The sequence below is a fragment of the Galleria mellonella genome, unplaced genomic scaffold, assembly GCF_026898425.1.
Source record: "Galleria mellonella isolate WM207_F2 unplaced genomic scaffold, CSIRO_AGI_GalMel_v1 utg83, whole genome shotgun sequence".
Classification (NCBI taxonomy): Eukaryota; Metazoa; Arthropoda; class Insecta; order Lepidoptera; family Pyralidae; genus Galleria; species Galleria mellonella.
The window spans coordinates 1,683,641-1,711,505 of record NW_026442162.1 but is presented as its reverse complement, the minus strand read 5'-3'; the positions used below and the strand labels follow the sequence as shown (position 1 = coordinate 1,711,505).

At 30.8% G+C, this 27,865-nt stretch overlaps 3 protein-coding genes across 3 annotated transcripts in view; 1 reads left to right on the top strand and 2 right to left on the bottom strand.

The window, feature by feature from the left end:
• Window positions 1-19,510, bottom strand: part of LOC113516719 (protein artichoke) — a 36,593-nt gene extending 17,083 nt beyond the window's left edge. Inside the window, exon 1 of the mRNA XM_052901985.1 lies at window positions 19,390-19,510. The gene's annotated coding sequence lies outside the window, so the exon portion shown is untranslated. The remainder of the gene's footprint in view (window positions 1-19,389) is intronic.
• Window positions 1,292-11,324, top strand: LOC113516718 (L-threonine 3-dehydrogenase, mitochondrial). The gene is made up of 4 exons (XM_026901180.3): window positions 1,292-1,755; window positions 6,495-7,019; window positions 8,635-8,901; window positions 9,402-11,324. The coding sequence occupies exons 1-4, from the start codon at window positions 1,656-1,658 to the stop codon at window positions 9,539-9,541; spliced, it is 1,032 nt and encodes a 343-aa protein (XP_026756981.2). The 5' UTR covers window positions 1,292-1,655; the 3' UTR covers window positions 9,542-11,324.
• LOC113516717 (transmembrane protein 18) lies at window positions 9,820-27,468 on the bottom strand. The gene is made up of 4 exons (XM_052901986.1): window positions 27,251-27,468; window positions 24,238-24,355; window positions 22,414-22,562; window positions 9,820-19,517 (listed from the first exon to the last, which is right to left on the bottom strand). Exons 1-4 carry the CDS (start codon window positions 27,305-27,307, stop codon window positions 19,398-19,400), a joined length of 444 nt encoding a protein of 147 aa, XP_052757946.1. The 5' UTR covers window positions 27,308-27,468; the 3' UTR covers window positions 9,820-19,397.
• Window positions 27,469-27,865: the final 397 nt, after the last annotated feature.

Below are 27,865 nucleotides of genomic sequence, written 5' to 3'. Positions count from 1 at the left end.
ACACTATTTATTTAAACAATGTTTAACAAATGTCTGTTTATATTTTAATAACTACCGGTTTAACTTACGTGTAATAAGGTCGGGAAAGCTCGGCTAGTTTCGGGGCCATTCGAAACTCTTAATCGTGAGCAGATGTGACGCGAGCGCAAGCCCGAAAGCACGCCTCGGCCCGCTGACAATTAAGGGTCCTGAATGATCTCGGAACCAGTCGAGGTTTCTCGACCTAATTACACCGTAAGTTAAACAGGTAGGTTATTAAACTAAAGTATAGTGTGTATTCACAAAACTTTTAACAATAAAATCTCTGTTTAAATTATTAAATATTGATCTATTAGTCAGTATAATAGTGTTTATTTGTAATGTAATAGTGTTTTATGTACCAAAATTCATAGATAATTATAATAAAGTTTATTACTTAAAACATCTTTTATGTTTAATAATATAGACTTTTGTTTAGACATAAATAGATGTTAGAAACGCTTTTGTAGTAAATCGTCTAATACATATCTATCGCATATATAACTTTTTTGTAGTAAGAGTAGATTGTTATATATCTTAATCGCAAACCAGGCCACATACCAGAGGGAGAGTTTGTACAAAAGTCGATTGCTTGGGTACCTCTGTCCCATTTGTGTTTCAACCATAAAGCAGTTGTGTTTGCATGGCTGTGTTTCGGTTTGAAGGGTGGGATATGGCGTGAATTTACTGGGTACAGAGGATTAACACCTGAGTCCTCAGTAACGGCAACGCATAGGGGGTATCATGGGCGAAACAGTATACTCTGTTATATCCATGGTACTGCTCATGTCTATAGGCGACGATTACCATTTCCATTAGGTGAGCCGTCAGTTTGTTTGCCATTCTAAGTTGTATAAAAAAATCGTTTTACACAAACGTCGATATTACACAAATAGGTATGTACCCACTACCAGTGATCGATTCGATAAGCTTGATAAATTATAAATTGCATAGTATAGCTAATGTGGACCAAATTATAGGTAAGTGTAAAAATATTTACAGACGTAGTTGTAGGCATAGCATGTCCACGAACAAACTGTTCTGCCTACGAGTTCCGCTTTGTTAAGAAATAGTTTTAAATGTCCTAAAGTTTAGGTACACCAAATTTTTAGAAAATCCCGGCTGCTGTTTACTCGTGAGTAATATGTACCATATACAGGCAGAGTCACTACTCTACATGTGTAGAAACATAAACCATGTAGTGTAATGCTAGAAGATATTCAAATCATATAAACATATAACTAAATTGAATATTATATAATAGATGTAACATTTCAACGTTTGAAAAATCGCGATTAACAGAGTCACGGATGGTATTATAATTACCGGAATATCATATTCTGCACGTGGTTGCCATCCGCGTAAATCATCCAATGCCATGAACACAAAAGTCAACATTCGTAAAGACAGACCTACCGGCATCAATACAATCCGTGCTAAGGTACATTATGTCAGCAGCCTATCGAGCAGGCTTCATTCTACTTACGTCTGCTCATACGATTTAATATTTACGTAGAGCTTGCCGCACAACCAGTTTTTGCGCCTATCGAAACAGGCCCCATTTCTGTACTAACATTTTCTGTTACAAGCCAATATATCGTGCTAACTTGTCTACAATTTAAATTAAAACAATTAACATGATGTTGGTTAGAAATTTTTGCAAGAACTCAGTGATACAAATTAGACGGTATTCTGTAGATGCTTTAAAAAAGAAGTCACCGAAAATACTAATTACTGGTAAGTTCTTATTGTATCTTGTTCTAGTTGTAAATTACTTTTGAACGTGCTCAATAGAAGGACAAGTTTACAGATAGAAATGAAAAGTAAAATATATTCTTTAAGAGATTGCGCTGAGTATAAATTTAAAAAACTGTTTGCAGTGAATTTCAGAACTGTAATGCTTCGATATAATTATGGTAAGATTAATATAATATAAATTTGCTATACATTATATACTTGTATACATAAAAAAGTATTAAACATTTTATTTAATCACTAGAAATAAAATCATAAAACCTATATAATATAGAATTTGATTTATAACTCGCTCTCGAGCAAGTGAGTAAGCAATTTTTTACAGTAGTGACTAATAGGCATTGGTAGATAGGTTTACTTACCTACCTACCTAAACATATCAATTTCTAGCTTACATATTTGACAACATTTGAATATTTTTTTAAATTATTGTTTTGTGTTATGAATGCCAATATCGAGGATATATGGATCTAGGTAGGTAGGTTTTGTGTAACTATTATTTACACAGCTGTGACTCTTACTCTCAAGTGTAACACTTTAACAAAATCAGCAGTAAAGTCATACACGCCCTAGGGGAATTTAACTTAGCGTTTAGCTGAGTTTTATAGAAAAATATCATAACAAATTTAATAACTAATAAATGAGAATAAAAACAAGTGAATAACACCGTACCTTCTAAATGAAGTAAATAACACTATTATAGTAATATAATACATACGACTTTATTACTTATTCTTTTATTTTCGAATTTGGGATATCTCTTCAAACAAACTTCATTAAGTGACAATGAAATTCAAAATTATGAAATATCTATTAGTTACACTATTAAAGAGTATTAATTTTTTTTTTATCTAATATAATAATGCGGGAAAATTTTATTTGTTTGGACGCACTATTGTCTGGAATTACCATTTTGCTTATTTCTCGAAAAGTGAGCTATTCAACATCACGATACGACCACGGGCGAAGCCGCGCAATACAACTAGTTTAATATAATAATAAGATCAAAGATGGAGCACGTTTGCCTAGAAAATTACTACAAACGTAATGATTGTACTTCTTCGAGAATACGGAATCAGGAAAGGCATCCACTTTTACTTTCTTTTTGTTTAGTGGATGATAATGCAATGTTGAGAGATTAATGATAATGATTACATGGGGAAACCGCAAGAAGGTTGACTTGATATTGCTAGCTAATCCTCATTATTAACAACCTTACTTCCCTTTCCATTCTTACTAATTCGCATTAGAAAAGTTATAAAAAATTTTTAGGAAATTTATGTAGTATGGAATGTCAACAATATATAAATATACGTGATCAAGACATATATTTCCAGTACGTACTCTCCTTTAAAATATTGCATGGCACTCTGTCGATGTTTTAGCATATCATTCCCATAATACCTCATAGGAGCAGCAAGCTATTATTCCACATTCTATAGGGAAGATATCGTGTCAAACAATTGCATATATTATGCTCTTCAGCTTCACTATAATAATGGGGGCGAGTGCGACTCCGTATGTCCTTAAAGCTATTAACTTATTATTAAAAAAGATACTCTGTTATGTCTATGGTAATGTTCATGTCTGTAAGCGACGATTACCACTGTCCATCAGGTGAGCCGTCAGCTTGTTTGCCATTCTAAGTTTAAAAAAAAAGGTTGCAATGTTGGTTCACATTCGAACATTATAAATTGACCTGCCACTGCCAACAGTATTGTCACATATAAAATTACATATTGTAAATATTTATGTTATTTCTATATTTCCGTTACGAAAGTACTAAATGAGATAAAAACACTGGTTCCTCGTAAATACAAATAACTCAATAGTGGATAGTCCGGTTCTCTCACGTAAACAAACTTAAGCATTGTCGTTGTGTCATTACAATAATAAACATAAACAAGATCGAGACAACATGTGTATAGTACAGGGGTCGGCAACCTTTTCAGTTGGAAGAGTCAAAAATTACAATTTACAAAATTTCAAAGTTTTTAAAGAGCCGCAAAAAATCTTCTTGTCAACAATAAATAGTACTTGCATAAATATATAAAATAAATCGTATTTGTGTATGGAACAAAAGAGCCGCAGCTTCATATCCAAAGAGCCGCATATGGCTCGCGAGCCGCAGGTTGCCGACACCTGGTATAGTGCTATTTATATTTCCACAAGTAAATTTTGCTCTGCAAAAAACACCGACGTCAATTGTGACAAAACCAGTTATTTTGATTTAAAAACCATGTTACTGAACTGATTTTAATGAAATATCTATAGGACCCATAGAACGTACTACGTGGGATCAATCTAAAATAGGTATATTCATTCAAGTAAAAAAAGAATTTTCCATCAGCTACGTTAGCTTGGTTTTTCTAAAACAACATATGTAATAATATGTTTGTAGATGTATATAAAAAGTAATAACATCATAAATACAATAATATTGAATCAGCACTTTCTCGTGATTGCATAGGTATCTTATTACGTTGATGGACGTAATTACCCATTATTATTGCATTTTAGTAAACATGGAATTATAACAACACGGTGCGTTTATAATGTAAGTAAATACCTTATATAAACTTGCACAATAATACTACGTCTTAATTATATAATAACAAACAAACAACAGTGAGAAATAAGAACTAGGTTTTACTTATTTTATCATGGACACCATATATAATCCATTCAAGGCCTAGTTCGGTGGTTAGTAGATCTAACTAAATATATGTAATTTATTATTCAATAAAGACTGTTATTATTATTATTATTCATAGTCTACTTTTTTATGGGTGAAAATAGAATATAAACCCTGCCTGCGCTATTGGTATACGCTGGCGGAGCATAAGTGAAAAATGGCGGGTGAGGACGAAATCGGGTCAGTTAGCCCATCGTGACGAATTCCACAAAAATCAACCATGATGGTTTCCGGGGGGAACCGTATGGAGGTTGACCTAATAGGGCATATTGCTAACAGTGTTTAACCCTATTGCTAACAATCCCTTCTCTCGCAGTTTTTCCTCATAAACCGCCACAAGGAATAGTCCTGTGCCACTCGCACCCATTGTATCCTTGCAATTAATTTAAATTCGTTTCTTCTACTTACAAGTAACTTTACACAACGTTTGCCTGTCATTTTATTTAATAGTAGAGAATTGTTCACAGATAAAATTACACAGCCACAAATAAAGTTGTAACAAATAATAATTGTTTTGAACCTAAGGCCATCCAAGGCCTAGAAATTATTCACAGAAACTTTAGGTTGATAAAATTGAAAGTGCAATTCGAATTATATTTACTTTCATTTAATTTAAAAAAAAGTAAATCTATGCAAAGTTTGAGAATTTAAATTTTGTCATTGCTACATATGAGTACGTACTACATATACCTGCTTTATACCTATATATGCCACATTCTAATTCTCTTTGAAATAATTTATACAAGAAATATATATAATTAGAATGTGGCATAAATAGGTATAAAGCATATATATATCATATACTATATTATACTATATCTATACTATATATATATATATATACGCCTGCATAAATACATGACAATATATAAATATAAAAACAACTAAAAATTACATTTAAAAAATCCTTAACTTTTGATTTAAATCTCGGTAGACATTGTATGAAGTGATAGTGAACACGCTTTGAATATCAGCGTACATAATATTCTACAATAACTTAATAAGATCATTTCAAATTTATGTTTCTACACACATAAGTACAAATTATTTTATATATGTAAGTATTATAATTATAGCCCACAAATTCAAACATGGTTTACAATGACTTCAAAACAATTGTTTAACAAAAATCTTTTCAATTTTATTCAGTACTGCCAAATTGAATTTGAGCAAATTGGTTTATCTGTTTGGTATTTATATAATACAAACTTGAAGTCACAGTCATATCTGACGAAAATCGGTTCAGCTGTTTTATGCTCCTATTGTTTAAATTCAACAATTGAACAATTGTACGTTACACGTGCTTGCTGATGTACGAGTCTAACATACTGAAGATACTGAGTTCTATCTAAGAATAATATAAATGTTTGTATCAATCCTTTTATAACTCTGATTTGGCCGTGTGGTCCCAACATAGAATAAGCCACCCCTTTCTTTCCCGTGGTGTGAGCGTCGTAAGAGATGACTAAGGGAGGACTAGGGATGGGCAGCAGCATTCCTCTTCAAATATTTCTAAAGTCTAAATGCGGTTGCCAATCCGCCTGCCGAGTGTTCAGCAGTGGACATTTAAAGGCTGATATGATGATGATGATTATAACTCTAGGCGTTTTACTAGTGTTTACAAAAAAAAAAGTACCTAAGTATGTGTGTCAAAAGTCAAATATCCATAGTATTTTTTAATATGTAATGATAGAATGTTAACCCCATTTACCCTATCGGTATACACTAGCGGGATACCAGTGAGAAATGAGATAGAAAAGAATGAATTCATAAAGAATCAATCAAGATGGTTTCCAGGGGAAACCGCGTGGAGGTCGACCTGATAGGGTATAGTGCTAGCAATAGAATTGTCAGATTTCCATTACTGACAATACCTTTTCCCCCAATACCCATATTACAAGCACTGTGGGTATTACACTTCTATCGGAACACTAAGCCTAACTTTTAATATAAACATGGAATATGGCAAACAAGCTGACGGCCCAAATGCACAAGATTACTTATATTTTATTTTTTTACATTACAGGTGGCCTAGGTCAATTAGGTGTGGAATGTGCCAAGTATCTTCGCGGAAAATATGGCAGGGACAACGTCATTCTCTCCGATATAATCAAACCAACAAGCGAAATTGTTAACGACGGGCCATATCTTTTTGTAGACATCTTAGATTTTAAAGGTTTACAGAAAATTGTAGTGGACCACAGAGTCGATTGGCTCATACATTTTTCAGCTTTACTTAGTGCAATTGGGGAGCAAAATGTTCCTTTAGCAGTAAGAGTGAATATAGAAGGAATGCATAACGTCATAGAATTAGCGAAACAGTATAAACTTAGAATATTTGTACCAAGTACAATAGGTGCGTTCGGCCCTGATTCTCCTAGAAATCCTACTCCAAATATAACTGTGCAAAGACCTAGAACAATATATGGAGTTTCCAAAGTACACGCGGAGTTGTTGGGTGAATACTATTTCTATAAATTCGGTTTGGACTTCAGATGTTTAAGATTTCCTGGAGTTATATCAAGTGACCCACCCGGCGGCGGTACAACAGGTAAGCATGTTACAGTAATTAACTTCTTTAATCAAGAACAATCCATTAACTTTCATATTAGTTCGTAACACAATGAAATCGTTCTCGTATGTTGTTTTGTAAAAATGATGGTATCTTGAATTCTACTTAGGTAAAAAAAAAAAAAAAAAAAAAAAAAATCTTTTTGACCAGCAAATAAAAATATCCTCCCATGTCTTAAAGACAAGACCTGAGGGAACAGTAAAAAAAAACATAAAAAAAAAATTATAATATTAAATAGTAATATATATTATATAACAAAATAAAAAATAATTATTTTATTTTATAAATTGCTTTAGTACAAAGTTCGCTCGCTAATCCCTTTAAGGTGATACAAAACATGTCAAAATCAAGATTAACAGTTAAATATTGTACACTTTTCGGGTATGACTGTTTGCATAAATCAAAGAGCTGTGCTCAACAGCGGGGGTTAGGCTAACTCCTATCGATCTTATCTACTAATTTCTTTAGGTAACAATTGTTATTATTATTGCTATGTATGTAAATGTAAGACAATTGTGTATAGATCCATGTATTGTATATTTGCGTTCACTATACACAATACTTATGAAAACATCTGTTATTTAATAAATAAAATACATTTATATTACGTATATAGTTATAAGGTCACACCAAGTCGAACCTATAAAATGTGAATACATATACATATAAAGTAATATATAATGTATACTTAACATTGTAACATAAATTTTAGATGTGTGATCTTTTATGAGCTTTGAACTTTTCGGATCTTGAACTCTATTGCCAAAATAATATTTTTCTTAAGTACTTAAACTCCAGTTACTAGTAATATTTAGATCCCTATCTCTACACTTTTAATAACTTGAAATATGTTATAACTGACTGCATACAGATATAATAGTTTTTAGATTTTCCGATCGTTTTTTGTGGTAAATTTAACACTTGACATGAAAAAAGAAATGAAATAAGATATCATTTCATTTCTTTTTTCATGGGTATCGTAAATATCGACTAAGAGAACAGAATGATTGAGGGATAGTAATAATTGCGGTTGCCAACCCATTCGCCGAATGTAGCAACTACTGGGAAATCATCCTTAGGGGGAAGCCTATGTTCAGCAGTGGACAATTAACGGCTGATATGATGATGATGATAATACCGTCATTTCCCTGAGAATATTAGAATAACTTTGCAAGAGAAATCAATGATTAATATTTGGTTTCTTAACGGTATTTCCTACAACTGAAAAGATAGGAAGTTCTATTAGGTCATTTATAACATGTGCAACCCCTGTCCAATTTCGATGGACTTATCAAGAGTTCTTTCAATTTCGAATCCCAAGGAAAGCTTAAAAATCTATTATAGAATACTTTCTAAAGACATCGGCTTTTCTGAAGACTCGAAACTAAACAAAAAATCGCACTTGCTAAAAATCACCTTAGGTATATAAAGTTTTCGACTCGAATTCACGATCTTTAGACAGTTCTTTGGTATTTCCTCGTAAACCGTTGAATACCACGAATAGAACTGTTTTCATTACGGATTTTAAATCCCTTTTTCTGTGTTGTATTGTTCCATTAAGTGAATATAGTCATCTCTATTTGTATTTTTTCAGACTATGCCATAGCAATTTTCCATGATATCCTACGCAAAGGGCAATACGAATGCTACTTGAAACCAGACACCAGGCTTCCCATGATGCACGTGAAGGATGCTCTTAGAGCATTATCAGAGTTCCTCGAAGTGCCTAATTCGAAACTAGTCAGGAGAGTGTACAATGTAACCTCCATGAGTTTCACACCTGAAGAACTAGTGGCAGCCATGTCACGTCACGTATCAGATTTGAAGATTACATATAGACCTGATAGTAGGCAAGATATTGGTAAGTAATTCAATATGTTATCCATTGTGACGACCATAGAAAAAACCCTCATAATACTAGTTTCATTCACGCCATAGACGTAGCATAATGTAAGTACTCATTAACATTCACACTAATCTCCGAAATCACTCAACCGATTTTAATGAAATTTTTAAATGTGTATTCTTTGCTCAGACTTGAAATATAGGATATTTTTTATTCCGATAAAAAAAAATGAGCCCAGTTGGTGGTAAAACAATATTTGTCAGGTCAGCTAGTTTATTTTCAACCGACTTTAAAAAGGAGGTTCTCTATTCAGTATTAATTAATTTGTCAGTTATAAACCAATTTGGATATTTTTATCCGAAAAATATACCTACAGATTGATCCCATAGAAATTTTATTAAAATCGATTCAGCAATTTAGTTGTTAAATGAAAATAACTGGTTTTGCCACAATTAACGACGGCTTTTTGTGGAACACAAACTTATATTTGTATTTTGTTTCATTTAATATTTTAGCTGATTCGTGGCCTCAGGTATTTGATGACAGCGAAGCACGTCGCGACTGGAACTGGAAGCCTGAAGTGGATCTGGAGAATTTGGTCAAACTAATGATGAAAGAAGTCAAAGAGAAGATAGTATTAAATGGTCTAGATTAAATTGTAGACAATGAAAATAGTATAATAATTGGACGTGTTAATAATAAAATAGGATAATGCAAATTAGTTACTAATTGTACATTATATACGACCTAAGCAATTCATGAGAATTCATGGGCATATAATGTCCCTGTTTAGGCAAGACCATAATAATATCTCCTGTTAAGCAAAAATGCTTGTTAGGAGACACCACTTTTTCATAATAATTAATTACATTCCATGGTCTTTACCTTTCACCTTTTGTTATTAGTCAAGATGATATTAGTTATTTTCTAAAAAAATAATATTAAAATAAAAAACTAATCTATAATTTTAAGCATCGAAAATATCTTCATACATGAAGGGGCTATCTGTGGTAAAAATTTTCTAGCATTTCTAGGAATATCTGCAGCTATTCTGTAAATAAGTTCAGAAAAGCTGTCAAGACCAACGAATTAATACAAGTCAGTATCATAGGACAAAAAAAAAAATTAACGGTACAGTTTAACAACGAGTATGCAAAGTAGTTTATTATATAATAAATGTAAATTTTACTGGTTGTGAATAATAAAATACCTCAAATTAAAATTCTAGGAATGATTAATAAATTATAAGATCTAGTAAATTATATATTGCTATTAATTAAATTAAAAATATAAATTCCATAGATAATAATGAATTTTAATATGTAGATTGGTATAATACATATATAAAATAAAAAAACGAACTGCGTTCAATTCCTTTATTATATTAGTAATGCAATATAAACTTTAAAAATAAATACATAAATTATAGTACATTAAACGAGACGTTTTCTGAGGTATCGATGAGGAAGGACTGCGAGCTATAAACACATGCTAGACATTTAAAATACTCATACATCGTCATAGTCGTAGAATACTGACGGATCTGACAAAGATTACATATAAAGATCCGTCAGTATTCTACGACTATGACGACATGTAGTGTAAGGAGTATGAAAATCATAGAATAATTTAGTACTTTGTAGTATGTATATGTTAAATGTAACCCACGACGTATCGCAATTTTTTGTGTGTACATAATCTCAAGACATGTATCATTCTTACTTTCATACTAATATTAAAAATTTAAAAGCGTGTTTATCTGTTACCTGTTAATGCCTTAACGGCTTAACCACTATGAAATTTTGTATACACATACTATATGGCATGGAGTTATAGGCTACATTTTATCCCGGTCAATACATATATTCCGGTCACTGGTTCAATAAACCTTACACCATAGAGTGATAAAGATCGCACGGGTACCTTAAATTTATACGAAAAGTGTTGACTTTTTATATTATATAATTATATATAATTTAGTATTGACCCGTTGGGGTCAATACTAAATTATTTGCCTTTAAACTTTTTTGTATATCTATGTAAATTTCTTTTTAAATGGTGTCAAGGCTTTATTAAGTAACCAAAAATTAATGAATAAAATTGTGTTCTATATTTTGTAGTTAGGTTTACTATTATGTTAGATACTCTCTCCTACCGCAAGAAACGTCTCACTGCCAATTAATCTACAGATAACGTAGGTAATAATTATACGAGGTTCGCACATCAACATACACATACGTATGATATTGTAACTTTGAATGGCCTCCATTCAATATACATTTTTGATTAACCTCCGCATACTTTTCAATAAATTGAGTCCATGTTTGATCCCGAATACCAATAAATAGATCTAAAATTAGACACAAAATGTAAATTTATTTAGTATTTGCCGAGATTTCGAGCCTCCGAAGTAATAAATAAATATGCCAATTTCTTTAGTTTTTTTTTTTTTTTTAACTACATTTAGTCAAGCTTAAGTATTTTTTTAAAATTTCTCTAAATCATTAACTTTCTTTCCACAATTTTAGTAAATTTGTCAAGTATTCGATCGAGTTGATATACCCAATAAGGAAAAACAATAAAAAAAAAAAAACTTTTTCATTAATCGTCGGCATTTAATAAACTGGCTTTTCTTGGCCAGTATTATATTAATTTGCGAATAGTGGCAAAATTTTCAAAAGTGGTCTTCTTTTCCGGAATTCGATAAATATCACAGATAGATAAATATTATGTAGATGTTCACAGGCGCCGTTTATTAGCAATTGAAATTATATTAAATTTAATAATTTATTGGGATCTAATAACCTAGTTGGACATGAGTCTACTGATACATTCATAGTCATTGATAGGTAAATTTAAATACCAAGATTTTTGCCGAATTTTCCTTTTCCAAAGCTCAAAAAAAGAATCCATTGACATTTATCGATGATAAAAATTAACCATAGACTCTTGTATTTTTTCAATAATCATACGTATTAGTCTTCAATCTGCGAGCCTATTTAAACAAAATAAGATTATGCTATTGCTATATCTTTTGTTATGTATACACAAATTATACTTAAAGAAAACAAAATATGCCAACAAACAATAAAAGGTTTTGAGATTAGCTGGCCATCAGCATCAGATAAAACTTCCATTGAAAGCCCACTTGAAAGCATTGTGTACCAGCACAATGGAGTCGATTCTGAAGCATTATTCTCTATCATTAAAATAAAAAAAATAGCAAATTGATTAATAACTAATTTTTTTGTAATATTGCGTCGAACTCCTTTATATTTAATTCTAGATGAGCTATACCACAATAACTTTGTTAAACTATCAAATTAAAATTGTAAGTTAATAAATATGTTTAAGTAATGTAACCTCAGAATCGACGTCACTATTTTCTTTTTTTATTAATAATTAATCTTAATATAGTTTCTGTGATAAATGTATCCATATATTATTTGATTAGTAAGATAGTTAAATAAGAAAGAAATACGTGCTGTGGTCCAATAAATGTCTTATAATGTTGCGTTAATGTTGGCAGACTTCTACAATGGTTCACAGAATACAAATTACATACATAGTATTTAAGTAACTAGGCAAATATTAAACTTAAATTAATGACTCCCAGTAACCACATAATCACACTACGACTCAGTCTTCCATTTGTTACTCAAAAGCAACGCGTTCTCTTAAATATATATTAATTGATAACAATATTCTTAAGCGATGGACGTCAATATATGGTAGTAATTTATTACCATTGTTTAGGCACGTCCTTTTATTTATGAATTAAAAAAAAAACTAAAATTATTTCTAATACATAATATTAAAAATTATCAAATTACGAAACATATATATTTTACAACAATTACAATCATAATTAATAAATTTAAAAAGCAAAATAGCGTTTATTTTTCTGGGAAAAAGATTAACTAGCGTCGTCATTTATTAAATTCTACTAAAGCTTTTATAACTTAAGAGTGAGTATTCACTAAAAGCATTCGCGTGTAACGTAACAGATCGCAATCGAACATTACATGAAATCTGAATACGTTAAGATGTGATTATAGTGAAAAAAAAAAAATGCTCATGTAAAATTATTTGTTGTATTACATTTGCACGGTTGCAGTAAATACTCACCCTAAGAATTGGTCTTTACTAAGACCATAATGTCGCGATTGTTTATCAATTTTTTACATTCATCACGTATTATCATTTTACTTAGAATAAAAATTTAAAATAATATTCAATAATTTTATTAGAACTGTGTTTATAAACTCTATTTGGAACGTTTACATTTAAAGTGTTACCATATGGCAACTACAAATAGGATATTTTTTGTTATTGTTCGAATCACTCATTTAAAATGATAATAATAAATGAATAACTACAAAAATTAACAATCGACGACGGTGATGAGATTTTTAGAAAGTATGCCCTCTTAAATAAACTCACAGCATCGCAGAAATTGATTATCAAGCATAAACGAAAAACATAGGGTCACACTTGTGTACTATAAAAGTAAAATAAAATTTATTAAATTAATACACATTTCGAGACTAAATAGATAAAGATATAATAACACTACAGCGTATTATTAAACTATGGCACTAATTTATATGATAACTGTTGTCTATTATATTACTAATATTGTCCACGCCGTCGGGCAAAAGGCCGTATAAGTTGAGGCAATTGAAAGTGTGTTCGAATTAGGTTATATTGTAACAATTATCAGAGTAATCGAGCAAGTGTACATAATTAATATAATTGCAATACCTATGAACTATGACTATTAAATACTATTATATTATTATAATTATAAATTGACGTCAAATCTGTGTGGATTTTAATTAGCCCATTGATCCATTTGGAGATGGATTCATATGGATCGCAGTTAATGCTCACCCATATATGTGAACGAATAGATTCATGTAACATGATGATATTATATAACATTACTGATATAATGTTCGTTTTTGAACTGTTATATTACACGCGAATGACCTTTGTGAATATTCGCCCATTCACACTATACATATGTGCAGCGGACGCATACCATAATCGCCTCACGTGATATGTTAATATTTATTAAAAAACGCAAACGAGTGTGAAAATGAAAAATCCATTATGTCAACGTAATTACATTTTATACTTTCAACCGGTTTCTAGGTTAATTTATGTAACAATTGCACCAACCATATATCACATATTCATCATTTATAAAAAGAGGTCACAGAATGACAATGCTATTTCATGTAATTACTTCATTACAACTTAAATAAAAACGGCTATAATTATAGACCATCAATTAAGGTGCAGATACTATGTTATGTATGGGAATAAGATATATTATCTACAGATATATAGTATTTTCAGATACTTTATCTTCACGTGTATATCCATTGAATTTATATGGAGAGCGTTTTTACAAGCTATGTTTCGTTATTGATTTTATAAAAAAAAAATTTACCGCTCTAATTATAAGAGGGACATTTCAAAAATTCCTTTTATACCTACTCTCAAATAATCTATCTAACATATACTGTATGCATTTTAAGTTTTACTAAGGCGTGATTCTTTCTAACCTTGTAATAGATAAAAAAACATTTTATCTGGTTGTGTTGTAAGTGTATCGACCTGTTAGGCGCAAACAATATGAATATATATTAGATAAACTATCAAATAGTGTTTTAGCAACCTTTACAATGTACCATCAGATATATGACCTATAAAACATGATTTATTTATACGAAAGCAGATTTATTTACAGTCGTGTACCTAATCTATATTTATCGCATGTGATTATTTGATAAGCGTCACTGATATCTGATTAGACACGAGATAGAATGATGAGACCATTTTCAATAGCCAATACCAAGCGTTCGTAATAAGAACATGAAATTGGACAATCAAAATTAGTGATAGGACTAGTAGTTGAAATTTAAAAACGAACCCTAATAATATTGCAATAGGACATTACGCTTATTATTCGTGTGTGTACGTACCTACATGTCCTCTATTTAGGATTTGACATATTTAAACTAATAATTAATAATCAACAATAAAAAACGAACACAAAGACAAGTATATAAAACAATCTGAGTCAAATTTCTTAAATTTGTTAACTAGAGAATAGGACCAAAACATACATAATAGTATAAATGAACTTAAGCATGGATAATATGTATACCAATCCGATATCTATATATCAGGTTACTCTGGATCTATAATGGCGGAAAAAAGTTCGTCACCCATTGTAATATCGCCCATATAGAGCGGATATCGGTTTTCGAATATGTTAAAAGTCTGTTATCCAAAAAATAATATTAGATAACAGACTTTTAGTATATTCCTTATGGGACCAATACATAGATATTGTAAGTAATAAGTATAGATATTGCTATATTATATTATATTACCCACCCCTAACGAACATTAAAATATGTCAAACGAAATAAAAATATAAATAAAAAAAACTAAAATGTTTTCTATATTCTAAATCGGATTAAGTATGTAATACTTACTATTAAAAATTACAAAACACACGAATCATGAAAATAGAAAAACAAACAGTACAGCCTACTCAATTTCGGTCAAACAATTTGTTTTTTTTTTTTTTTCATTGGCGTTACGGTACATAAACAAAAATGGCAAACAGCATGTCATAATAATGATTATCGGATCAGTTGTCATTATAAATTATATTTGATTCCTAAAAGAAGCCTAAGCTACCTTAAGTTTTAAAACTTAGTTTGTTGTTACGATATTGACCGCAAATAGACGAATGTATTGATGGTTAGTTGATTACAATTATTTTGTTTAGTTTTTATCTAATGAAGAAACCAATTATATGAACTTCTGCAAACACCTAATTCAGTAAAACATGTGTTGATATTATTATAAAATATTTATTCAAAATTTTTTCCAAATACGATGAAACCAAAATGTAAATAGTTGATTTTAAAATAATTTCTGAATTTACTGAAGCAAAATTATTTCGCTAGGTAACATAAAAAAAAGTTATAACTTCGGCTTAACCAATCATTATAAAATATACGTGTATACTTAACACGTACTATAAGAGATGGAGAAGGATATAGGTGATTTTTTATTCCGGTTAATAAACATATCGTGGTCACGCAGACACAGTCGCGGTTTAAAGATAGTATTTTATAAATGCCAGTTACGAGTGGTTAAACGACGATAAACGTGTTAGCATAGTAATGTTCGTTGATTTAGTACTGATTTTTGGATATTATATGCGAATACTTTACGTGAACATTAATCCTTAGGCCTCTTCCATGTTTAATTGCCCAATTTTTGTATGAAGGTTGTAATTAATTTCATTAGCTAGACACTTAGCTGGAAAGTTATATATTTATTTATTCAGAGTATCTACAGTGTGTTTATTGTTACAATATTAACGTACTTTTATATTGGGTAAGTTATGTTGAATTTTGAAAATATACATTTAGTAAAATTAACCATAATTACGTTATACTTTTTTTTATATAACTTAGAATGGCAAACAAGCTGACGGCCCACCTGATAGATAGTGGTAACCGACGCCTATAGACATGAGCTGTACCATGGACATAACAGAGTATACTCTTTCGCCCATGATAACCCCCATGCGTTGCCATTCTTGAGGACTCAGTTGTTATTCCTCTGTACCCAGTAAATTCACGCCATATCCCACCCTTCAAACCGAAACACAGCCATGCAAACACAGCTGCTTCACGGTTGAAACACGAATGGAACAGAGGTACCCAAGCAATCGACTTTTGTACAGTCTCCCTTTTTGCATTTTTTATCTATGAATATATAGTAAACTGCACTTCTAATAATCGTAAGTAGTTTTAGTCGTAAATATTAACCTTTTAAATCCAAATGCATGTATAATTACTAACAAACTTAAAAATAATTAAAATGAGACTATTTAAGGGCGAAAACACATCAACGTTGCCTCGAACTGTAGACAGATATATAAACACGACACGTTATCTTATGTTTACTATTTATAGTGCCGGATACGGCTCTTGTATCAAGTTATATAAATTTTCAATAAAGTAAAATAATTTTAATAAAATTGGCAACACCAAATCTAATTCAATTTACTCTTTATAATTTAATTCTAGGTACATCTATAGACCAAACGTCTCCACAACTCTATAGATATACAAGAATATACGTCTATAGTGATTCCTAAGGTATAAGGCCCTGGTAATTTCACTGCAATATTTCATAATACAAACTGAAACATAGTCGTGTCAATACAGCTGCATATCGGCTGAAAGTAGAACAGAGGTACAAAAAATCTGTACAAAGACGTCATCTGGTGCATATTGATAAACGCTGCTATAGCGAAAATATTATAGTATATAAGAAAGTATATACAAGCATACGGCCCACTTGATGGTAAGCGGTTATCGTAGCCTATGAACGTCTGCAATACCAGGGGCAATATGTGTGCATTAATCTTTAGAATTTTGGAAAACTATTCAACATCACGACGCGACCATGAGCGAAGTTGCGGGACACAACTTCTTTTATATACACTTAATGACACCATATTTATATCGTATCGTAGCAAGATGATGTGTTTTAACCCTTTAGCTTATTTTTAAGTCCCCTTTCTTTGTCACACGATTCATAATTCGAATTCAAATACAACGAACACTTTTAGCCATTAAATAATTTTAGATTAAGTAATAAATATATAAAATGCAAAAAATTACAGTGGAATAATATTAGAGTTTATTGCACATGTTAAAAGTAGTTGTCTATATGACAAATTAATAAAATAAAACATTTTCATTTGTCTAACCTAATAAAAGAACATACACTGAACCGAGCATACCGTTACTGCTTTTTCCTACTACCCACTATTAGTATTGAAGAAATATTGAAATTATAGATTAATAAATATTTCTGCTTCGAATAGATAGATAATCGATCATATTGTGATCACATAACTTTATATTATAGCTGATCATATTATTGCCGCATTAACATTATTCAACATTAATTAAAAAAAAAAAAAACACAAAAATTAAGTTGCGTTTACTCATGTTAATTTTAATGTGAAATGTCAAGAATATTTTGTTGACCTTTGAAAAAAACATTAATGTAGTCGTCATTAAGTTGCAAGTCCTTCAACATGATAAAGTCAAAATAGATTGAACGACTTACATATATACGTATATATTACACTCCCGTATTACTTTAAAAATTAACTTTTAAAAAATCAACGTCCATAATAAATTTCTAACACTCACTAAACAAATCGTCTGGTTCACAAACTAAGTTACCCTGTTCTCGAAACATCTGGAAATGCCATCTAGAACGCCAAGACCGGTGTCTGTAGACAAGTAACTAGATAAGCGTTTCTATCAGTACAAACGCTAACGTTATAGTCTTAGCTCCTATAACAATATTCCCTTGTAAGTTTTTACCCAACTGTAAAGTAAGCAGATATTTATGAGAATTATCGACAGCATCCGGCATCGGCCCTGCAGCCTAAACGAAAAGACGTTTTAACACCGGCTCCCGAAATCCGAAACGTATGAAATAGAGTCATATAGAGTAGAAAAAATAAATAAGAAAAATGAGATTTCAAGAAACAATTTGCGAGCAAGTAAACAATGTTGCATTGCAGCCTATTTTTAAATGAATCTGTCATTTTTTCATCTACTTCTAATTATATTTTATGGATCATTAATAAAGACGTGCAATTTATATTCCTAAATGGGCGTTATCTAGTTGTCTATCACAAATTGCAAGTACGACACTGAATGTGTTGATTAGTGGAAGTAAGGACACAAAATATTATGAAGAAAAACGGAGAAAAGTGAAATTTTCACTGAAACCTACAAGGATTTTGATCACGTCACAAATTGTATAGTACCTACACAAATAAAACTGCACACAAAGATTAGTATGACATACAAAGCAATACACTGTGATTAATAAATTGATAATATGATAAAGTATAGCATGAAATAGGAGTGAAACCTTTTACTGCAACAGAAAATGTATTAAACATGTAATAAACTGGCCTATGTCCAGTAGTGGACAATGAATGGTTTGAATGATGATAAAATACAATTGATTCTTTCATAACAATGTTCTAGCTATAATTATGTCTATTTATATAATTAAAAGGATTATTATAATTAATTAAAAAAAATACGATTTTGTTATGCGTAGGCACCCTATTGAAGAGTTAAATATTAGAATCCTAGTCGTGTTTATATAATGCGATGCGTAATATTTACCTCGATGTCGAATTTGCATAAAATATAGGAATAATATTCGGCAAGAATGACGAACTAAGACACTACACGTGCGCCCGTCCCCTATGACTGTCCATTCAATAATTACACACATATATCAGTAACACAGGTTTTATCACTGAATTTGGTAACATTAGACTAAAACGTTCGCCACACCGCATCCCATAGCAAAAATATTTCCGTGTCACAATCTTTATCTATAATATTAATTGACTCTTACATCACTGTTCACTGGGACTTCAAATGCTGGAGTTGTTCTCTATTCATGTTCATCTCTTTCAAACGCTGTCTTAGCTGGGCTTTCTTCAAATTTGTCATTATCTGTGTTGATTGGTAGAGCCACGATCCCTGTAATCGATTATAAGTACAATATTTTTTAAATATCATTGTATTTGTCGTAACAATTGCATAGTTCACTATTCATTATCTGTTAGTCTCAAAATACTGTTCTCCCATTGGTTTTTTCAGTTTCCAGTCACAGGTACTAGGGACTATTCTGAGGCATCATTTTTCTAAACGTATCTCTAAAACTAAAATTTTCATTTAATATCATACCCAAAAATTAATGTTTAAGATCAATAAGAACAAAGTTTCTAATAGATTTAAATAAAAATTAACATAAATTTAGTTTGTAAAATGGTCCATAAAACAATAATTTCGGAAAACTATCAAATTAAAATATTAGGCTAAAAGGTAGGTAAAGAAATAACGCCTCAGTACCGAAGCCTACTGAATTCAGTTAGATTTCAGTCATGTTATTTTTTTTTATTGGATGAAAATGTAGTGGTAACCCCGCCTGCGCTAATGGGATACGCTGGCGGGGCACCAGTGAAGGATGATCGACGAAGATGAAAACAGGCCAGTCAGCCCACCATGATGAATTCATTATATATCAATTAATCATGATAGTTTCCAGGGGGAACCGTAAGGAGGTCGACCTGGTTGGATATATTGCTAGCAATGGGATTCTTAGTCTCCATTAATAACAATCCATTTTCCCCCCCTCAGTCATGTTATTAAAGGAAGACCGTTACCCACCCATCGACCATTAAGCTCCGTTAGTCGCCTCCTACGACACCCACGGGTAAGAAAAGGGTGGCCCATTCTATGCTGGAACCACACGGGATTATTATTGAATACTGACTTTAATTAACATTGTAAAAAATACTATAGAAAATTAAAATGAAAAGTTATTTTCACAAACGCAAATGAAGCTACATCTAGCTCTAAATAATATATTTCGCGTTATACATATTATTTACAAAACTGTAATGGAAAGAGTTAATTTATTCAAAAGATTTGCATGCTTATTAAATTAGCAAATTTGCTCATAATTTATGTCAGTCGTATTGTAATAGAATCGTAGCATATTGCCATGAACAATTATTCGGATGTACAAGCAGTCAATGGTCGTTTCAAACTCTATATAACCTTCACAACTCTAAGTACACTTACGGGTAATAATATGTAATCATTCTAATACCTTGACGTATTAGCAGCTAATACATACATTGGGGGGGGGGGGGGGGGTTGTTATTAATGCGGACTATCAGCCCTATTGCTAGCTATATGCCCCATAAGGTCGACCTCCACGTGGTTTTCCCTGGAAAACATCGTGCTGAATTCCTCGTGTATTCATCACGATGGGTTAACTGATCTGCTTTTTCATGCTTACCTATCACCCCTCACTGGTGCCCCGCCAGTGTATACCGGTAGCGCAGGTGAGGTAACCATTCCATAATCATCAATTAAAAAATATATATACATTAGGGTAAAATTAGAATAACATCAACCTTTACAGAGTCTGTTCTAAGTGGTAGAAAGAAACGAAAGAGTCACATGATTGTGAACATTTTTCAAAAAAATAATAAATGAAAATAAAGTTGAAGCACCATTATACAGCACGTCCGTTAAGATAATACCTACACATCACAAGGTATATAACAGATTCAAAATGGGTATCAAATTTTTACACAAAATGTTCAACACCTTTCTGTACTGTAATGTACTCAACATTTTGTGAAAATTTAAAACCTTCTTTCTTGGTTAGTACAACTAAACAGCGGCAGTATATATCGTGATTTTTTTATATTATTAGAAAGACAAAGAGGCCGACAGTCCACCCCCCCCCCCCTCTACCATCTCATAAAAACCTACTTTTTTTTATGCAACTTAGAATGGCAAACAAACTCACGGCCCACCTGATGGACAGTGGTAACCGTCGCCTATAGACATGAGAGGTACCATGGACTAGTAATACGAGAACAGTACGCTGCACGCCTTTTAAAAATTTATAAGCATATTCTTTGAACAGTTCCATCTTGTGCAAAAAACTAATAATCTATTATACAGTCACTAAAAACAGAGAGAAAAGCTATCTCTCTTCAAGCTCAGTCTTTTAGCAGCGCTTATTCTCAAATGAACAATTTATATTATAAGGTGTTATTACATATTACATCTTTTAAAAGTACAAGTAATATATACAATATAATATTAATCGAAATACTACGATAACCTAGGTCAGGTGTCTAAAAATAACGGCTAGCCGGTATACTTATACGCTCATAGGCCGCATGAACTCTTTGTGCATAGCGTCAGAATAAAAGTTGAATGATAAATGAAAATGTCAGAAGAAGGTAACAAAGATTACCTTACTAAATAAGAAATACCAATATAGAAAAAATGCTTCTTATGTATTATCTATTTTATTTTTTTATGTTTGCCATTTGATTATTAATCAGAGTCTGAAGACAAGTATTGTTTTTATACGTTATGTGATATCTTCCGCAATTCCAAAGCAATTTTTGATAATACTTTTTATAATCGGTAAAGTTTGCCCCCATGTTATTCCTTTAGGTATAGATTTTATCATGTTAGGCTATTTTTTAAGGTCTTATTTTTCTAAAAGATGTTTATGCATCAAATAAATAGGTATAATAAAACAAGAAAATAATTGTTATTTTGTACAAGGCCATATACGAGTCTAAAAAATTATTGCATAATTACTTAGCAACGTCAAGGTTACAGTATCATACATAAGATGTTTTGTTACCTTGATATTAAGTATTAAAATCATTACAAAATCTTTCGATTCATTGGTTGATAAAAAACTGACGATATTTCACGTAAATTGATTAATTTAAGACATATCTATAGATATATTATCGTTACTAATCACGATTTCTGATAATTGTACCGAATAAAAATAAAACAAAAATAAATAATAAAAGATAAATAAACTTACCACCATTATCATGCAGTTTAACAGTATAGGAATGGAGAACACGACTGATATGAATAGTCCTTTACTATCAAAATACTGTTGTCTGGAAAATAGTGCCCAATTCCTGGCTGCCACTTCGTTTATGCTTTCCGAAAAATATACCAGGAGTACTGAAACGTGATGATGTTAAATACAAATTTATATTTAAAACCTTCATTTAATTTTAATCTGTATTCATTATAGCACTCAAAAATAGAGTAATATCAATTACACACAACACTACTAGATATATACAAAAAATAATTATAGTTACATAAATAATATTTATATAAACAAACCTAAATATATATAAAGAATACATAAATAATGTATGTAATGTTATTTTAATCTTTTTTTTTTAAAAACCTATACAGGGACTACCTTGAATGTAAACAATTGAAATCGGAAACGAAGATAGGTAGAGGAATTAGGTTTATTCAAAATTTTATAAAGAACAGATCCATATACATAACCTGATGTATCTTATGACAAAGTCAGATTGGGATCCACTTTAAACGATCGTGAAATTTAAAGATATGGTCGTTCTAAAAATAAATTTAATCACTAAACTTTGTAAGCTTTCCGTCACATCTAAGACGTCGCCATAATCTAAAATGAATCTAAATATAATCCCTAGTAACATTATAAACGTAAAAGTTTCTTTAAGTTTTAACTTCTTAACGAAGCCTTAGGAAATTTGGCCTGATCGCAATATTTGGGATACAGAAAGATAGATTAAATTTATCCCGTACACAAACAAAATCACGTACCTAAGTACGAGGTAGAGTTACTTCGACGATTATGTTGTACTCGCTCTAATAGTAGCTTCCGATTGAAGCTTATACAATTGATGGAAATTGGCAAATGCAATAAAAACTATCTGTCTAGGTGGTTTTTGACCATCGCTCAATAGCTATACCGATTTTGATACTCAAAAATTAGTACAGTCAATAAACCATAATTTACGTTTAGCTAATAATCTTTGATGTAATATTATACATACACAATTATTTCAACAAGGACATAAAACGGTTCCACATGTATTTAATGTCAAAATGTCAAATAGGTAGAGAAATAAAATTACAGGGGAAGATAACACCAAAGGTCTCAGCCTGCCTTACGCATTACCATACATAATGCGTCATAAGCATAACAGTATATAATTGTGTGCATGTGCGTCCATGGTGCAATTCATGTTTATACGTGACGGTTACTACGTTCCATTAGATGAGTATAATGGAAAAACTAATTTTTATAAATACATAATACTAAAATTAAACATTTTGGTAAAAAAAGATAATTAATTATTTTGGTACGTTAATTTAGTACCATTTATTTTTCTCATATCATATCGTATTCGAGTAAAAAGTGAAATAATATTGTAACTGATAAGTGACATACATTTACACCTAAAGATAAACATAAATTTAAATGCTATAAAAATATATAATATATTATTATAGCATTTAATATTATATGAAATATGTATTTTGAATAGAATGAAATACCTAATAATATTAAATACCTAAGTTTTTTTTATGATTTATTTTTTAATTCATCATTACGTTTAGGCTGTTGGAATTTCTTTGTTTTTATTTAGATCTTCGGTCGTTATAAGCTAATTTTGATAATTATTTTTGTAATCAACATGGTTTACTTTCGTGTTAGTCTCATATTGATTTGGTTGTAGTTGAAATTTTTGAGTATTTAAATATAAGAGTGAACTTATCAAATAACAGCAAAGAAATCACAATAGCAATACAAGCATACAAGAACACTAGCCGAAAATTAAAAAAAAAAACTTACATAGTATGATGAAGAGAATCACTTGAAAGTTGCCATAATTTCTGGTTGAAAAACACGTGACAGTAATTAGAACATGGAATGACAACAAAGCAATTAGCCACGGATCACGCCACTCAATCTGAAACAATGACGACGCAACCAAATATTATTCTTGTAATAAAAAAATATATACTAGTTTTTAAAAATTTTTAACTTTCACCGAGATAAAAAAAAGTAGCCTATATCCTATTCCATCATTTTTTATGCAGCTTAGAATGGCAAACTAGCTCACTTATACTACTGACTTATATATACTATAAGGGATTATTCGTAATGGAGTCTAACTAACCCATTGCTAGCAATACACCCCTATCAGGTCGACCTCCACGTGGTTCCCCCTGAAAACCATCGTGGACAATTCTAGTGGAATTCGTCACAATGAGCTAACTGACCTGCTTTTATCGTCACCTATCATCCCTCATTGGTGCTTCGCCAGCGTATACCGATAGCGCAGGCGGGATTACTATTCCAATATCACCCATTAAATAAAACCATCCTCTATAGACATGAGCAGTACCATGGACATAATAGAGTGTACTGTTTCGCTCATGATATCCCCATGTGTTGCCATTCTTGGGGACTTAGGTGTTATTCCTCTGTACCCTGTAAATTCACTGCCATATCCCATCCTTCAAACTGAAACACAGCCATGCAAACACAACTGATTCACGGTAGAGACATGAATGGGACAAAGGTGCCTAAGGAAACGACTTTTGTACAAAGTCTCCCTCTGGTCATACCAAAGACGCTAAGAAGTAAACAAACAAACTCACATAGATATTCGACAATTTAATGAATGTAAATTGTTATACCACAAATACAAATTTCATATAGACTTTATGAAGAGCTGTAAGATATGATACAGCAAATGACAATTCATAGATATGATACAAAATATCAAATACACAAAATAAGTTTAAAGGAAGATAATATTACTTAAGAGGAATATTATGATTATTTGGTAGTTCTTTATAGTCACAGGACTTTTTTAGACTGATTAAATAACTACCAACATAAGGCACAGTACTACTGTTGATTTTTAATTGAATTTGTAGAGAGTACACTAATAATTTAAGATTTTATTTCACAAAAATAACATCAACTTTAATCATATCAAAGTCAATACAAAACAGGCAATGATATAAAAAGAAATATGTTCACAATTGCAGGTAACCTTTATATACATAATTAATGTTAGTTTAAAAAAATAGTAATAAGTTATTGAAAAAAGAAGCAATACAGGACATGTTGAGAGAAGATAAGCTACGCATTGGATGTACTTTACTATACAACATATCTGAGGGAGACTATATAAAAATTGTCTGCTTCAGTACTTCCGTCCCACTCATGTTTTTGCTGTAAACCAACTGTGCTTGCATGGCTGTTTCGGTTTGAAAGGTAGGCTGTGATATTGAAATTATAGGAAATATAGGTATAACTTTGTAGTAAAATAGGAAAGGCAGGATACGAGGGGTACCATGTGTGTCACAGTATATTCAGTAATGTCTATGGTTTATATCTATTCATGTCAGCCATTGTAAGTTGCATAAAAAATACAAAATAAGAGTGATGAGATTTAACAGAGGTTGACTTTATATAAAACTTGTCTACATGGATTTCTCAGTCCCACACATTTCTGATGTGAAGTAGCTGTGTTTATATGGTTGTTTTGGTTTAAGAGTGGAATATGGCAGTGAATTTACAGGGTATGAAAATATAACACCTTCCTAAGAATGGAAATACATGACAAATATCTGGCTATGAATATATATATATATATATTTTCCTACCCTGTAAATTCACTGTGAGTGTAAGTGACAATTACCACTATCAGGTGGGCTGTCAACTTTTTTCCTATTCTTACTAGGTCTTATAAAAATAAATATAAAGGAAATATTATATGATAATAATAATTTATCACTTCTAATTATTAAAGAATATGAATCTTGATTACATAATTAGCTTTTAGACAATACTCTGAAAGAAATCTGCTTATTCTTCCATTATTGGAAAAAAAGTGGATATGTTTATGTTTCTTTACTTACTTTTTGTTTTGTATTGTTATACATTTAGGAGCAAATAACTTGTGGCTATCTTCAATAAAACCAACACAAATTTATTACACATAGATAACAATACTATGTTTCATTATAGAATTTACTATTGACACAAAATTTAAATATGCATGATTTGAAATTGTATGGACTTTAGACTTACTTGATATACAATATCATATATATGTATACCACAAAAACAATAGACTATATTATGAGTCTGTAAGAATAGTCACATGTGCCTACAATACATAAAATATATAAATATGTTTATGAATGAATATTATAATAATTTAGTTGCTTGAGCCTTAAACTTGCTTAAAACACCACCTAAGCCTCAATGACAAATGTTCAAATAAATCACAATTTTAGATAAAAAATGCTGATTCATATTTGTTTGCTAACAGTACTTAATAATATTATTGTATGTATTTATTTACCTCCACACAGTGAAAGTACAAAAAAATGTATTTGTAAGTATTTATATAAAGCAATTATTGAGTGCATTCTTTTAAAAACAGTAACTGAACATTTTTAATTCATTTAATTTAAAATGTTTAATATTTGATTTAATAAAAGGTAATAAATATAAACACTAATGAATTCCATTATAGACCTAGTCAATATGAACTACTCAGCGTAATATAATACACTGGATACGAATGTCAGGGTCGTAATATGCGCGTTGCGGCAGTCCATCAATTAGGTACCTTCTTATCCATTAAAGATGAAACCTAGTCGCTTAAAATCGATCTGTTACATTTTAAGACCACACTATAAATTTACTAATTATAAAATAACATTATTCTGTGCATTTGTTTTAAAACTAATATGTCAATAATATGAATCAAAACATCTCAAAGTACAAAAATAACAGTAAATACAGAAATATAAAATATTAACTAAAAGTAAACACTTACGCTACGGATGTAGGAAATAAAATCAGATATTTCATTTACTTCAATAAATCCTTCCATATTCTATAAAACTTGATACTTATCAAATTATTATACAATAATGTAGTGTAATTATAAGTTTATTGTTTAGGCCAAAATTTTTATAAGACTACAAAATGAATGAAATAAGAATGAATAGCTAAGACAGCCGCTTTGAAAAAACACATAAATAAATACCTATATAGCACATTAGTACGTATCTAACGTAAATGACAATGACAAATACGTCTACCATAGATTAAGGATATAAAGATATGTAGATACGTAATCATGCCTAGCTTTTCTACAAAAAGAATAAATAAAAGGGGAAAAAATAGAAGATAACTGTAGAAAGATAATTACTTCAATCTTTAATGTTTGTTAACAACCAGCAGGCCGATTACGTAACTACGTTGCCAACACAGGCCGATTATATAATTTAGTTGCCAGTTTACGATTGGAAAAATTGAAAATAACATAAACTAACGACTACGATTATGTCTTAGGATTATGTATCTACCATAGACTTAATATAAGGTATCATACCTACTATAAAGTAATTAGCGAGCGGATGGCAACAGAGGGTATCGTAACAGCCAT